This window comes from Xyrauchen texanus, chromosome 5, assembly GCF_025860055.1.
Source record: "Xyrauchen texanus isolate HMW12.3.18 chromosome 5, RBS_HiC_50CHRs, whole genome shotgun sequence".
NCBI lineage: Eukaryota > Metazoa > Chordata > Actinopteri > Cypriniformes > Catostomidae > Xyrauchen > Xyrauchen texanus.
Genome location: NC_068280.1, coordinates 26,330,813 through 26,345,032, shown reverse-complemented (window position 1 = coordinate 26,345,032; position 14,220 = coordinate 26,330,813). Strand labels below are relative to the sequence as shown.

At 41.8% G+C, this 14,220-nt stretch overlaps 1 protein-coding gene across 1 annotated transcript in view; it reads left to right on the top strand.

The window, feature by feature from the left end:
• LOC127643517 (probable cysteine--tRNA ligase, mitochondrial) overlaps positions 1-14,220 on the top strand; it is a 55,258-nt gene that overhangs the window by 13,680 nt on the left and 27,358 nt on the right. The window contains exons 3-8 of the mRNA XM_052126315.1: positions 8,941-9,074; positions 9,207-9,274; positions 9,385-9,451; positions 9,600-9,738; positions 9,841-9,964; positions 10,133-10,228. Coding sequence (XP_051982275.1) covers positions 8,941-9,074; positions 9,207-9,274; positions 9,385-9,451; positions 9,600-9,738; positions 9,841-9,964; positions 10,133-10,228 — 628 coding nt within the window. The remainder of the gene's footprint in view (positions 1-8,940; positions 9,075-9,206; positions 9,275-9,384; positions 9,452-9,599; positions 9,739-9,840; positions 9,965-10,132; positions 10,229-14,220) is intronic.

Here is a 14,220-nt window from a genome sequence, read left to right as displayed (position 1 = left end):
TTTTCATACACATTCACTCTGCACACTCTTTAAACCACAATTATTCTTACAAGCACAGAAATATTACACTTATTACAAACACAAGGCCTTTATAAACACAGAGCTCTCAAAAGATAAACTAAAATTCTAAAACAGAACTATTTTACCATCACTGATACACTTCCTTAACACAGTGAACGACAACTTTTCACCCCTCTTAGGTGATCTGCAGGATTTAATATTAGTAATTTATCTATTTACTTTTTAATCTTTTATTGCCTATTCAGACCTCTTATATTAATATTTCCCAAGGGCGGTATCCGCATACCTTATATTAATATTTCCCAAGAGCGGTATCCGCATATGCCTATTCAGACCTCTTATATTAATATTTCCCAAGAGCGGTATCCGCATTTATGCCTATATTAATATTTTCTTAAACCTTATCTGCCCTTATTTACCGTTATTTCATCCAAGCCCTTAACAGCAAATAAAAACCGATCATTGCATTCAATTATTTCTTCTGGAATCAAAACCCTTTATTCTTATTTTCCTTTATTGGTTTAGAAGAGCTTTTTGAGCGTTCTTACCACCACAGGCAAACTGGCAAGTAACACAAACATTTATAAGCAAAATCTGTTTACCTCTTAATGGTGGCCACCTTGTTTGTGTTTGCCTTCCCAGCCAGCCCGTGATGTAACGACTCTGCTCTCTTCTGTCCCTGTTCGGGTGGCAATTGTAGTAGTTTCTTGTGCCAATTTTGTGAAAAATCACTCAGCATCTTTGGGGTTTTGATTTCAGAAGAATAGACTTTATTATCACACAATAAAGCAGAGTTGCCTACGGTGAAACCACAGTAACAACAACTGAACATCTCTGGTTTGGTTTTACTTAAATACACCTCCTCAAACAAGGTGGGGTTACATGCATTATCTATCATGCTCTTCATTGACTCTGGTCTGACCATATTAAGAAGTAACAGAACGTCCTTTGGAAGAGATCAATTCTTCCCCCCTAAGTAATGCTATTTATGTTTCTGCACACACAGTCAAATAGTCAAACATATGTTGAGCACACTTTCATCACGTCCACAGGCCTTTACACACAGTAAACTGCATGTTTGCCCATCAGACATAACTGTGGTACAAATCAACAATGTTTTCATTGATTACTCCTGATTAACTTGAAAAAAATATACTACAGTCCTTACCAGACATCACTAGTAATTTCAAAAAGTAATTTCTTTGTCGCAAGCAGCGGTGCTTGCAGATGAATTTGTGCTTACGCACAAAACTGTGTTCAGTTCAGCTCGTCCTGAGAAAAATTCTTCGGTTCAGGCTACTCATCCTCAGGCGTCTCGTGCGAAATCTCCTTCCCCACGTTCTAAGGAGGTAAGGGAATGTTTTTACTGTCACAAGCAGGGGCATGTAATTGCAGATTGTTTCACGCTGAAGCGCAAGCAGCAGCAACAACCGTCTAAAAGTGTGGGGTTTGTTAATTCTGTTATTGAGAATACTGATGATATTTCTGGTATGGGCTGTGTTGATTCTGGTTATAGTCCGTTCGTGCTTAAGGGATTAATTTCATTGACTGGTAAACCTGAAGATCAACATGAGATTCAGATGTTGCGCGATACCGGCATAGCGCACTCATTTTTAGTAGAAGATACTTTGCCTTTGTCTGAACAGTCATTTTGTGGCTCGAGTATTTTAGTTCAGGGAATCGAAATGGGTTTCGTAAAAGCACCGTTACATCGCGTACATTTAAAAAGTGATCTTGTAACTGGGCTCGTGTCAGTTGGAGTACGTCCTTCTCTTCCCATTAAAGGTGTTTCCTTTATTCTTGGCAATGATTTGGCCGGGGGTAAAGTGATGCCTGTGTTGGAAGTTATGGATCAGCCGAACTTTGTTTCTTGTGATGAGTTATCAGTGAGTTATCCTGATACCTTTCCTGCGTGCGTTTTGACGCGCGCTCAGTTAAAGAGAGTGGATGATGTCGTTGACTTATCAGAATCGTTTATGGCTCCCGTATCTGCTGAAAAGGTGTTACCGCCGGAAGATACCAGCTTTTCTAATGGACATATTAACTTCGGACATTTTGAGGTTAGACAGTAATACTTTGAATTTGCCTATGTCTTGTGAACGGATTATTGTTGCGCAAAAGGAGGATAAATCTTTGGCTAAATGTTTTGCCTCAGTTGTCTCTCCAGACCAGATCAGTCAGGAGAAGGTAATCTATTTTGTGGAAGATAATTTGTTGATGCGTAAATGGTGTCCAGATACTGAAAAGGATGGTGAATGGAATGTAGTGTGCCAGATTGTTATTCCATCCTGTTATCGTCAGCACGCTTTTGTGTTTGGCGCATGATCATGTGTTGTCCGGTCATCTGGGTATCACGAAAACGTATAATAGGATTCTGAAACATTTCTTTTGGCCTGGGTTAAAGCGGGATGTTGTGCAATTCTGTCGCACTTGTGACACTTGCCAGTGCATGGGGAAACCCAATCAAGTAATTCCCCTGCTCCGCTCTGTCCTATTCCGATTATTGGAGAACCTTTTGAACATGTGATTATCGATTGTGTTGGACCACTACCTAAATCAAAGTCAGGTAATTTATTCCTGTTAACGATAATGTGTACAGCTACTCGATTTCCAGAGGCAATACCACTTCGAAAGATTACTGCTTCCGTTATCATCAAAGCACTGATTAAGTTCTTCGCTACGTTTGGTTTACCGAAAATCATACAAACAGATCAGGGGACAAACTTTATGTCTAAGATTTTTAATCAGGTCTTGCAATCACTTTCCATTACTCATCGGGTGGCAAGTGCATACCATCCGGAGAGTCAGGGTTCACTTGAGCGGTTCCATCAGACGCTTAAGTCAATGTTGGGGAAATACTGCAAGGACACTGGGAAAGATTGGGATGAGGGAGTTCCGTTGATGTTGTTTGCGGTTCGTGAGACTGTCCAGGAGTCGCTTGGATTCAGTCCTCGCGGAGCTCGTCTTTGGGCATAATGTTAGGGGTCCACTTAAGCTCCTAAAAGAGAATCTATTAGGAATTGATGTAAGTCCTAAGACTAATGTGCTGAATTATGTCAGTCGTTTCAGAGAGCGTTTGCATAATGTGTGGGCACAGGCTGAAGGAGTCACTTACAGCCGCACAGGAAGTTATGAAGCGTCGATATGACACTAAAGCCGTTCTCGTTCTTTTAATGTCGGTGACCAAGTGCTCAGTATTACTGCCCACTTTAGGATCAGCTTTGTCTGCCCGTTTTTCAGGTCCCTATGTATTGCAAAAGAAATTGAGTGAGACAGACTATGTAGTTTCTACTCCTGATAGGAAACGCAAATCACGGGTCTGTCATATTAATATGTTGAAAGCATATTATGGTAGGGATAGATTTTCGGAGAAAACTGAGGAAAAATCTGTACCTGTGGCTTCGTCTGTTGCAGTAGTCGGCGAGGTTTCATCCGCTCAAGTAGGAACGGGTGCGGATGAAGATGGTCTCGTGCTGCGTAATGCACCACAGCAGTGTATTAAACTGAGGAATTCAGAATTGTTGAAGAAGTTGCCTTCTTATTTAGTTCATCTATCCGAAGCTCAGAGACAGGATGTTATCCAGTTGATTGGAAAATTTCCTACTCTTTTCAATGATACACCTACTACGACTTCGGTGTTACAACATGACATAGATGTTAAAGATTCTCCCCTATCAAACAACATGCTTACCGTGTAAATGCATGCAAGCGAGCTATTATGAGAGAAGTTAACTATTTAACAGAAAATGGTTTAGCTATTCCTAGTTACAGTCCGTGGAGTTCGCCGTGTGTACTCGTTCCTAAATCGGATGGAACTTTCCGTTTTTGCACGGATTATCGGAAAGTTAATGCGATTACTGATGCCAGATTGCTATCCTCTTCCTCGGATGGAGGATTGCATTGATAACCTTGGTTCTGCACGTTTCGTTACAAAATTAGATTTACTAAAAGGCTATTGGCAGGTGCCTTTAACTAGTCGTGCATCGCGTATCTCTGCATTTGTGACACCTGATCACCTTATGCAATACAAAGTTATGGCGTTCGGTTTACGTAATGCACCCGCTACCTTTCAAAGGTTGGTTAACCTGGTGTTGGCGGGTGTGCCAAATTGTAATGCGTACTTGGATGACTTGGTGGTATACTCTTCAGAATGGTCAGAACATCTATCTTTGTTGCACACTGTCTTTGAACGTTTGGCAAAAGCTACGTTAACACTGAATCTAGCCAAATGCGAATTTGCCCAAGCAACGGTGACTTATCTTGGTAAGGAGGTTGGTCAGGGGCAGGTTCGACCTGTAGCTGCTAAGGTTTCTGCTATCAATGAATTCTCCATTCCCACGACCAGACGCCGAGTTACGCCGGTTTTTGGGAATGGCAGGATACTATCGTAGTTTCTGTCGGAACTTTTCTAGTGTGGTGCATCCACTCACGCAGTTTACTGAGTCTATCTAAATCATTTGTTTGGTCAGCTGAGTGCCAACACTCGTTTGATAGTGTAAAAGCTTTGTTGTGTAGTACTCCAGTCTTAGCAGCTCCGGATTTTGCTTTGCCTTTTAAACTGGAGGTTGATGCAAGTGCCGTAGGTGCTGGGGCAGTACTCCTTCAAGAGGATAAAAACCGCATTGAACATCCTGTGTGTTATTTCTCTCGAAAGTTTAATAAACATCAGTTTAATTATTCGACCATTGAGAAGGAGGCTTTGGCATTACTGTTGGCACTGCAATACTTTGAGGTTTACATAGGCTCCAGTCCTCTCCCTGTTATCGTTTATACGGATCATAATCCGTTAGTTTTCCTTTCACGTATGTACAACCAAAATCAGCGGCTCATGCGCTGGTCTCTGATTGTGCAAAATTATAATTTGGAAATCCGTCACAAGAAAGGAACGGAAAATGTTGTGGCTGATGCCCTTTCTAGGTGTGGTTAGTTCTTGACTTGGATTAGGTTTAGGTATGTATAATACATGTACTTGTTGTTTTTAAATTGTCCTGATTTAACAAACCATAATCATTATAGGTTTGTTCTTATGGAGAGGGGTGTTACGTTCCTGTATTGTGTGTGTGTTCCTTTGTGTTTCTCTCCCCGCTCTCTCGGTTACTTTCGCTTTGCAGGTACCCGCGATTGGCCAAGTGACCTGTCAATCATCGTTAGTGCTGACGTCATCCCTTCTCGCTGTCGCCAATGGGAACAGGACCGGGTAATAAGAGGGCACGCTGATGTTTCAATGGCAGCTCAGTTCGCTGAGACTCAGACCACGCAGCTTTCTGTTTGCGTTTTTGTATACCCTGTGAAGACTGTGGTTCCCGTTCGATCTGTGTGATGTTGAATTAATGTATGAGTGAATTCTTCCTGTGTTCAATTCTCTGGGTTTTTATGTAACTGGTTATACAGCGGACCGCTGAATGTTACTAGTGCGGAGAGAGAGATAGACAGGTAAGCATGTCACGTGACATACACTGCAACACGCAGGGGTTTTCGCTTTGTCTACATACACTAGGTTAGGAGCGAGTGCCACTCCCTGTATTTTTGTTTTCTGATAATTAGTGGAGATTAGGTAGGGCGTCTTGGACGCTGAAGATTATTTGTTTTCTTCTTTATTTTTCTTAGTGAGGATTAGAGGTTATTTAACAGCTAGACTTCGTTTGGTTTTGTTACTTTCTTTTCTTTGGCGCCGTTCACGTCTATCTTTTTCTCTTTGGGGTGTCCAACTTATCCTTACAGAAATTCTGTATCTTATATATATATTTATCTATTAATCTATGCTTGTCATAGATTGGTTCACTTCACTTCACTTTTGCCATTGACCTTATTATACTGAATAAAGGTGTTGGCTTTTTGCACAGTGAGTTGGATTCTTGGGTTTTTTGTACAAACCATGGCTTATATATATACCTCTTTATTGTCGCATCTAAATGTTGGACTCCCGAACCCCTAGACTAATTCGGGGGTCGTAACACTGACGGACAGTTTATTGTCGCCGGAAATTTCAACCATGCAAATCTCAATACAGTGCTCCCTAAATTCCATCAGTATGTGAACTTTGCAACGAAAGGGGCGAACACACTTGATCTTATATACACAAACATCCCAGGCGCGTACCGGGCAGAGCACAACCTCGGCTACTCGGACTACATCTCTATTATGCTTATTCCAGCATACAGACCGCTCGTCAGGCGCACAAAACCACTTCAGAAGCAGGTGAAAACTTGGCTAGCAGGAGCCATCTCTGCTCTTCAGGACTGTTTTGAGTGCAGTGACTGGCACATGTACAGGAAGGCTGCAACATATGGTGACTCCACCAACTTGGAGGAATACACAGCATCAGTGATCAGTGCATTGATGATGTCACTTTCTCCAAGACCATCACCACATGCTCCAACCAGAAGCCGTGGATGACTGCGGATATGCGTGCGCTGCTGAGGACCCTAGACTCTGCCTTCAGAGCAAGCGACATAAGAACACAGAGGGCCAATCTGTCCCGGGCCATCAGAGAAGCAAAGCGCACACATGCCAAGAGAATCCAGTCACGTCCAGGACAGCTGCGACATGCGCCGCATGTGGCAGGGCATCCAGGGCATCTCCAACTACAGGACAACATCAGCTGCCTGTGACAAAGATGCTTCCCTTCCAGATGCGCTGAACGACTTCTACGTTCGGTTTGAGGTGCAGAACGACGTGGTGGCGAGGAACACCACCCCTCCTCCCAACGACCAGGTGCTCTGTCTTACCATGGCTGATGTGAGGAAAGCTCTATGTAGAGTCAACCCACGGAAGCCTGCTGGACCAGACAACATTCCTGGCAGAGTGCTCGGAGGATGTGCAGACCAGCTGGCAGATGTTCTTACCGACATCTTCAACATCTCTCTGAGCAGCGCCGTTGTTCCAACATGCTTCAAGGCCACCACCATCGTCCCCATGCCAAATAAGTCTTCAGTGTCTTGCCTCAATGACTACAGTCCCGTCGCACTTACACCCATCATCATGAAGTGCTTTGAGAGGCTCGTCATGAGGCACATTAAGACCCAGCTGCCCCCCTCACTAGACCCACTGCAGTTCGCGTATCGTCCCAACCGTTCAACAGATGACGCCATCGCCACCACCCTCCATCTGGCCCTCACCCACCTAGATAAAAATGACTCATGTTCGAATGCTGTTCATAGACTTCAGCTCAGCATTCAACACAATCATTCCTCCGCAATCATTTTCCAATCCTCCGTGATTGGAAAGCTGAACTTACTGGGCATGGACACCTCCCTCTGCAACTGGATCCTAGACTTCCTGACTGGGAGACCTCAGTCAGTCCAGATCGGGAACGGCATCTCAACAACCACCACCACACTGAGCACTGGGTCCCCCCTGGCTGTGTGCTCAATCCACTGCTGTGCAGCATTGCACAGCTCGAACCACATCATCAAGTTCGCTGATGACACGACCATGGTGGGTCTCATCAGCAAGAACGACGAGTCGGCATACAGAGAGGAGGTGCAGCGGCTAATGGACTGGTGTAGAGCCAACAACCTGTCTCTGAATGTGGACAAAACAAAAGAGATGATTGTTCACTTCAGGAGGGCACAGAGTGACCACTCTCCGTTGAACTTCAATGGCTCATCTGTGGAGATCGTCAAGAGCACCAAATTCCTTGGTGTTCACCTTGCAGAGAACCTCCCCTCGTCCCTCAACACCAGCTCTATTAACAAGAAAGTTCAGCAGCATCTCTACTTTCTTCAAAGGCTGAGAAAAGCACATCTCCCACCCCCCATCCTTACTACATTCTATAGAGGGACTATTGAGAGCATCCTGAGCAGCCGCATCACTGCCTGGTTTGGGACCGTTTTGGACCAAAGCCCTGAAGAGGATAGTGAGGACAGCTGAGAAGCTCATCGGGGTCTCTCTTCCCTCCCATCAAAAACATTTACACAAAACGCTGCATCCGCAAAGCAACCAGCATTGTGCATGACCCCACACACCCCTCACACAAACTCTTCACTCTCCTGCCATCTGGCAAGAGGTACTGAAGCATTCGGGCCCTCACAGCCAGACTGTGTAACAGCTTCTTCCCCCAAGCCATCAGACTCCTCAATACTCAGGGGAACTGGACTGACACACACACTCATGCCTGTACACCATCCAACTTTTGCACATGTCCAGAGTTGCACTTTAATTCATTGTAACTTTTATACCTGGCTGCTACCTCAATAACTGCTATGTCCATAGAACACTATTTCATAGTGTGTTATGTTTACATTTGGCATTTTTAGAAAGTGTCATCTTTTTGCACTACTCTGATTACAAATGTGTACTGGTCAGCACTGCACTGTCTCTTACTGTGCCTATTGTCCTGTTCCTTTTAGTAATGTATTGTACTGTCCCATACTTTTTGCACACGTTTGCACGTGCACTTTATGTAGACATTTTATTTAGTCTGTATAGTCTCGTGGTTCTGTGTTTGTCCTATATTTTATGTAGCACCATGGTCCTGGAGGAATGCTGTCTCATTTCGCTGTGTACTGTACTAACTGTATATGGTTGAACGACAATAAATTAAAAAAACCTTGAAACTTGACAAGGCAGAAGAGTTTGAAAAGCCTTGTTTGTATGGGTGAGATGTAGTACATCCGTTTTGTTAGGGAGAGAGGAGATTCGCTAGATGTATACTCTGCACTGTTCGAAAGCCGCACAGACGGAGCTTGACTAGCCCTCACTTCCCTCGCTTGCGTCCAAAACCGGGAAAAGATTGTCTGGTGTGTGCTGCTGAATGGTCAGCAGTTCGTCCCTGTTAAAACTGATTGGAAATGTGCTGTATATTGATGCAGTACATTTCAGTATTGCTAATATCAATACTGTATTGTTCATTTCGTAAGAAATATTAACACACTTATGCTCATTGAGGAATACACTGTTTGCTCTTGTAATCTGTAGCTCAGTGTTCGGGAGTCAGTTGGACATCCACTCAGGAGGGATTGACCTTGCCTTCCCACATCATGAGAATGAAATTGCCCAGTCAGAGGCATATCATCAATGTGAACAGTGGGGAAACTACTTCCTGCACTCAGGTATGCCTTGGTGTTCTGGTTTAGAAGTGTTTACATTATACAGTACATTACCTAAAAAATTCTTACTGTAGGATCAGTGGAGATTTAGCTTTTAATACTATCTTGGAAGAAAAGTTTTACTTTGTTTTCAAGGGCACCTTCGCTTAAAAGGAAGTGTAGAGAAGATGTCAAAATCCTTGAAGAACTATATATCTATAAAGGTAACAAAGTGAAAGATATAATGTAAATGTTTTTTTTTTGTTTTGTTTTTTTTTATATTAGCATCACATTGTAACTATAACCGTCCAACTTTTTCCATAACTTTGTGTAGGATTTTCTGGTGTCCTACAATGCCAATGAGTTTCGTCTTTTTTGCCTTCTGACCAAGTACAGATCAGGTATGCATGTTACAAGCTGAAAGGGACTCCCAGCTACTACTTTTCTGGTTGTGCAGCACTATACCAATATCAACATAACCCTGTTTAAATTTTGAGGTTAAAAAGAGAAGAAAAGTTATGAAGTCATCTGCTATTCTTTGCCCCCCAGCAATCGAATACAGTGATGCTAGCATGAATGAAGCCCGATCCACCCTATCCACCATCTCTGCCTTTAGCCACAATGCACAAGCCTACATGCAGGGCCACTTATCGTGCCAGCCTGTAGAGGAGGGAATTCTCTGGAAGAGGTAACGACAAATCGCCCTCCGGCACTGATACAGTATATCGGAGCTTGCAAAGTGACTTGAATAAGAGAGATGAAGACAACAATGCTTCTGTCTTTGGTCAAGGTTGTCTGCTACACAGGCCAGTGTTCAGACTGCTCTTGCTGATGATTTTGACACCCCAAAAGCTGTGGATGCCATCATGAGCCTCATTCACCATGGCAACTGCCAGCTTCAGCCTCTTACTAAGGTAACATTATAGGGTAGGTCACTGAGGCCTCGCATTCTTTATATATTACAAAATATTGTATTTTATTATTGTATATTGTATATTAAATGTTTGATTGTTGACCAGACTAGTTTTGTTTGAGCATCTCTGTTAGAACAGCCCCATAAAACTGTCTTCACGTGTTTGAAGGCTGATGGGCCTAGGAGTCCTGCTGTATTTGGAGCCATGCTGTCCTATGTCAGGGAAATCATGGATGTCTTTGGAGTTGATCTGCTGGACAGGAAGGTGAGATCTAGATTAATGCTGATGTGTGTTATTTTTATGATGTTTAGACACTTTCTCCTAGTTTGTATGCTTGCTAAAATCTAGTGGCGTAGGAGCAGCATAATACAAAAAAAGTTATCAGTTACTGGTGGTGCAACAATTGGGAAATTTGAGGCCGATACCAAATTTTTTTTACAATTATTTTTATTGCTAAGATCGGCTGATAAAGTTTTCTTTTTTTTTTTCTTAAAGTGCCCTTTGCCACAATTTTGCAAGTTATATGCTGCAGTTATGTTTATGTCCCACACAGTAAAATTACAGTAACACTTTACAAAAAGGCTACATTTGTTAACATTAACAACATTACTGTAGTTGACATGAACTAATGGACTTAATGTTAGTTACAACATATACCAATACATTTTTAAAATCAAAAGTTATATTAGTTAATGCACATTATACCACGGGTGTGTTGAATGCTTTATTCTGATTGGTTGACGGACGTTCTAAGGTGTGCAATTATTTTTCAAGGAAACGCACGGCTAAGAAGTATTTCCCGGTCTTGACCGCATAACGGTTCCATATCACTCTAAGTTAACTGAAATAATGAACTTATAGGCTAGCCTACAGTACAGTCCACCACAGCATACAGATCAAACAACATGAATATGAAACATTTTCTAGAAATAACTTTGAATATTAATGGAAAGTATGAAAATTTCAACAACTGGGCGGCAGCTGATTTGGACCATCCAGATGAAAAAAGTTACTAACAAAAGAGAACATCAAAGGGAACCTGCAACAGCAAATGACATGATACAGTCAGCCATGAACAGCTAGACAGCAGAGATGGGACCAAGTCACACATGTGCAAGTCTCAAGTAAGTCTCAAGTCTTAACCTTCAAGTTTCAAGTAAGTCCCAAGTATTTTTTTCTTGGGCAAGTCAAGTCAAGTCAAGTCAAGTCAAGTCACAGGCTATGTCAAGTCAAGTCCAAGTCAAGTCACAGGCTATGTCAAGTCAAGTCCAAGTCAAGTCACCTTATTATTGTAATTTTACCTGCAGAATCTGATCATAATAAAGTGAAAAGACAAGATATAAGTAACTGCCAGTAAATTACAATACTCATGTTCAGTAAAATACATCATGGAATCAAACAAAATTGTAACTTCATAAAATTATTTATTTTTCACTTCTGCCAACAGTGTTTGAAATGTTTTAAATTTTCAACATTGAGTCCATAAAACAAATAACAGCTTAACATCCAACAGACTCCTCTCAGAACACCTCCCTCTCTCTCTCTCTCTCTCTCTCTCTCTCAAACACAGTTACCTACATTAAACTTTGTTACATTTCTCCTCTTTCTCTCACACACACTCCCTCTCTCACACACACACTCTCTCTCTCTCACACACACACACTCTCACACACACACACTCTCTCTCTCTCACACACACACTCTCTCTCACACACTCACTCTCTCTCCCACACTCCCACACCCACACTCACTCACTCTCGCGCTCACACACACACACACACACACACACACACACACACACACACACACACACACTCACTCTCGTCTCTCGCGCTCTCACACTCCCACACCCACACTCACTCACTCACTCACTCACACACACACACACACACACACACACACACACACTCAGAGTATATCCATTAGTCATTACCTCTTTTAAAAGGTATTGCACCTTGAGGTACCAGCTGCGTGAACGTCATGGCAACGTACAAAACAAAGTACCTCAGCGGGAAACACTTAACGTAAATGCGCAGTAACTAAGGTAAATCAAGCAGGCTAGTATGCAGCATAAGCCACGTAAGTGTTGGCGTAATAAAAAATTAATGGACAGATTTTTTTTTCCAGAAAACTTCTTACGCAAAATAAATTCAAGCACTTTCAAGGACCTGTATCTATGTATGTTTATTTTCAAGAACTTTCCAGGGCCTTGAATTTTATTTTTCAGATTCACAAACTTTCAAGGATTTCAAGGACCCGTGGGAACCCTGCTATTATGACATTAGCTAACTACCAACTAACCAGATAAAATTAACAAATTGACAAGCACTTACTGGGCAGAATGGCTCTTCAAATGGCGGACGAAATTGGAGGTTGTCGTCTGGCTGTCCGCGATTTTAACGTTGCATGTCTTGCAAAGCGCTGTTCGTCTTTTGCCATCTTGATAATTTTTGAAGCCGAAAGCGATGACCCTCGGTAACATTACCCCTCGGCTGACATGTTGATGTGTTGTTTATCTGATCTAAGTGGGCGTGGTGTGCGTAAGGTACGAGAGGGCATGGCTGATGATAGCCTATAGTGTCGTGAGTATTCTCAGCCTGCGCTCCAGCTGGATCAACTTTATTTTTTAAAATAATTTACATATTTTATATTCAAATTGAAAACATGATGTCATTAACACTCAAGTCATTCAAGTCTTCGTGTCTCAAGTCAAGTCAAGTCCCGAGTCTTTAACTTCCAAGTCCGAGTCAAGTCTCAAGTATTTTATTTTTTGTCAAGTCAAGTCACAAGTCATAAAAATAGCGACTCGAGTCGACTCGAGACCAAGTCACAAGTCCCCATGTCTGCTAGACAGGCTTGAGGGTGAAAAACATGAAGTAAACACCAAAAAACAACAACTTGAGCAGTACATTTTTTTTTTACGATTGGCCTAAAGCCAAAAATACTTCTGTGGAAGAGGTAGAGAGAGAGGGGGCAAACGCCCTAAATACCTAGCTGCGAGCTTTCTATGCCACAGTCAGAAGTACAACGGGCACAGAGTATTCAGTGTCAAGTTTTCTCTCCCTAAGAGCTAGACTGAACCGTTACATTTGGGCAAATGGAATTCAGATCGTCTATCAATGTTTTCTGGGCCATCCTCAAAGTTTCGAAAGGCTGGGAAAGATGCCAGCTCTCATCACAGTCTTTTACATTTCATGCTGATAAAATACATATTGAATGAATAAATAAATATTGTCAGGCCTACTTCTTCACGGGCACGGGAAAATACACAAATATTAGTTAATACTTTAAATGTATCTTATAAAAATAATGTTTTTTTTGGTGGGCATGAATTGAATGTAATTGTGATTTAAGAGATACACCTCAAAAGCCTGTTGTATCATATTTGATTGGATGGATTTCAATGGGTGTTTTCAGTAAAATAATATACAAAATGTTAACCAAGCACAAGTTGCTTATATTCAGCAAATACTAATTTTGACATATCATTAACAATATAATAATTACTGTCACTTTTGCTTTATTAAAATAAGCTGTCATTTATCCCAACATAAGTCACTTTTTGTGCAAGTCCTCCGTCATTTTTAAATATACCGATATAAACATTGAAACCAGTTTTTTTTAAGAAGTTGCCACTAGATGGTGCCATAAACAAGTGAAACTTACATGCCATAGGTTGTTTGGCTCATCAGCTTGAACAGAGAGTGAAACAGGAGACGCCACATGTTGTGTATCCTATTTGATACACATGGTGTTATAGGGTTAACCCTCTGGGGTCTGAGGGTGTTTTGGGCCCTGGAGAAGTTTTGACATGCCTTGACATTTGTGCTTTTTTCAGTTGCTTAAAAACATATTAATGGCTAAAGTCTGATAACACTGTATTCAGCACAAACTGGGCTACAATAATATGTGAGCAAAATGTATGTACAGGTTTGTTTTTTTGAGAAAATAACGTTTATGCATGGTTTTTGAAAAAAGAAAATTTTAAGTCACTGAAATAAGGCCATATAACACATACTAAACATTTGTCCACAAGACTTTTGAGAACTGGATCTTGTAGCCTAGAGTTTTTGCTACAAAATGATGTGAAAATCATCCTGATCACTCATTCATACAAAACAATATAGTCATTTAACTTTTGTGTGACAATTTTAGTGCTGAATGGTAATAGGCGTGAACTATCATGAATATTGATGAGATTCACACCTGAGGACACAAAGACCACTCCTCTGGGCCTATCAATGAGGAATGTGACA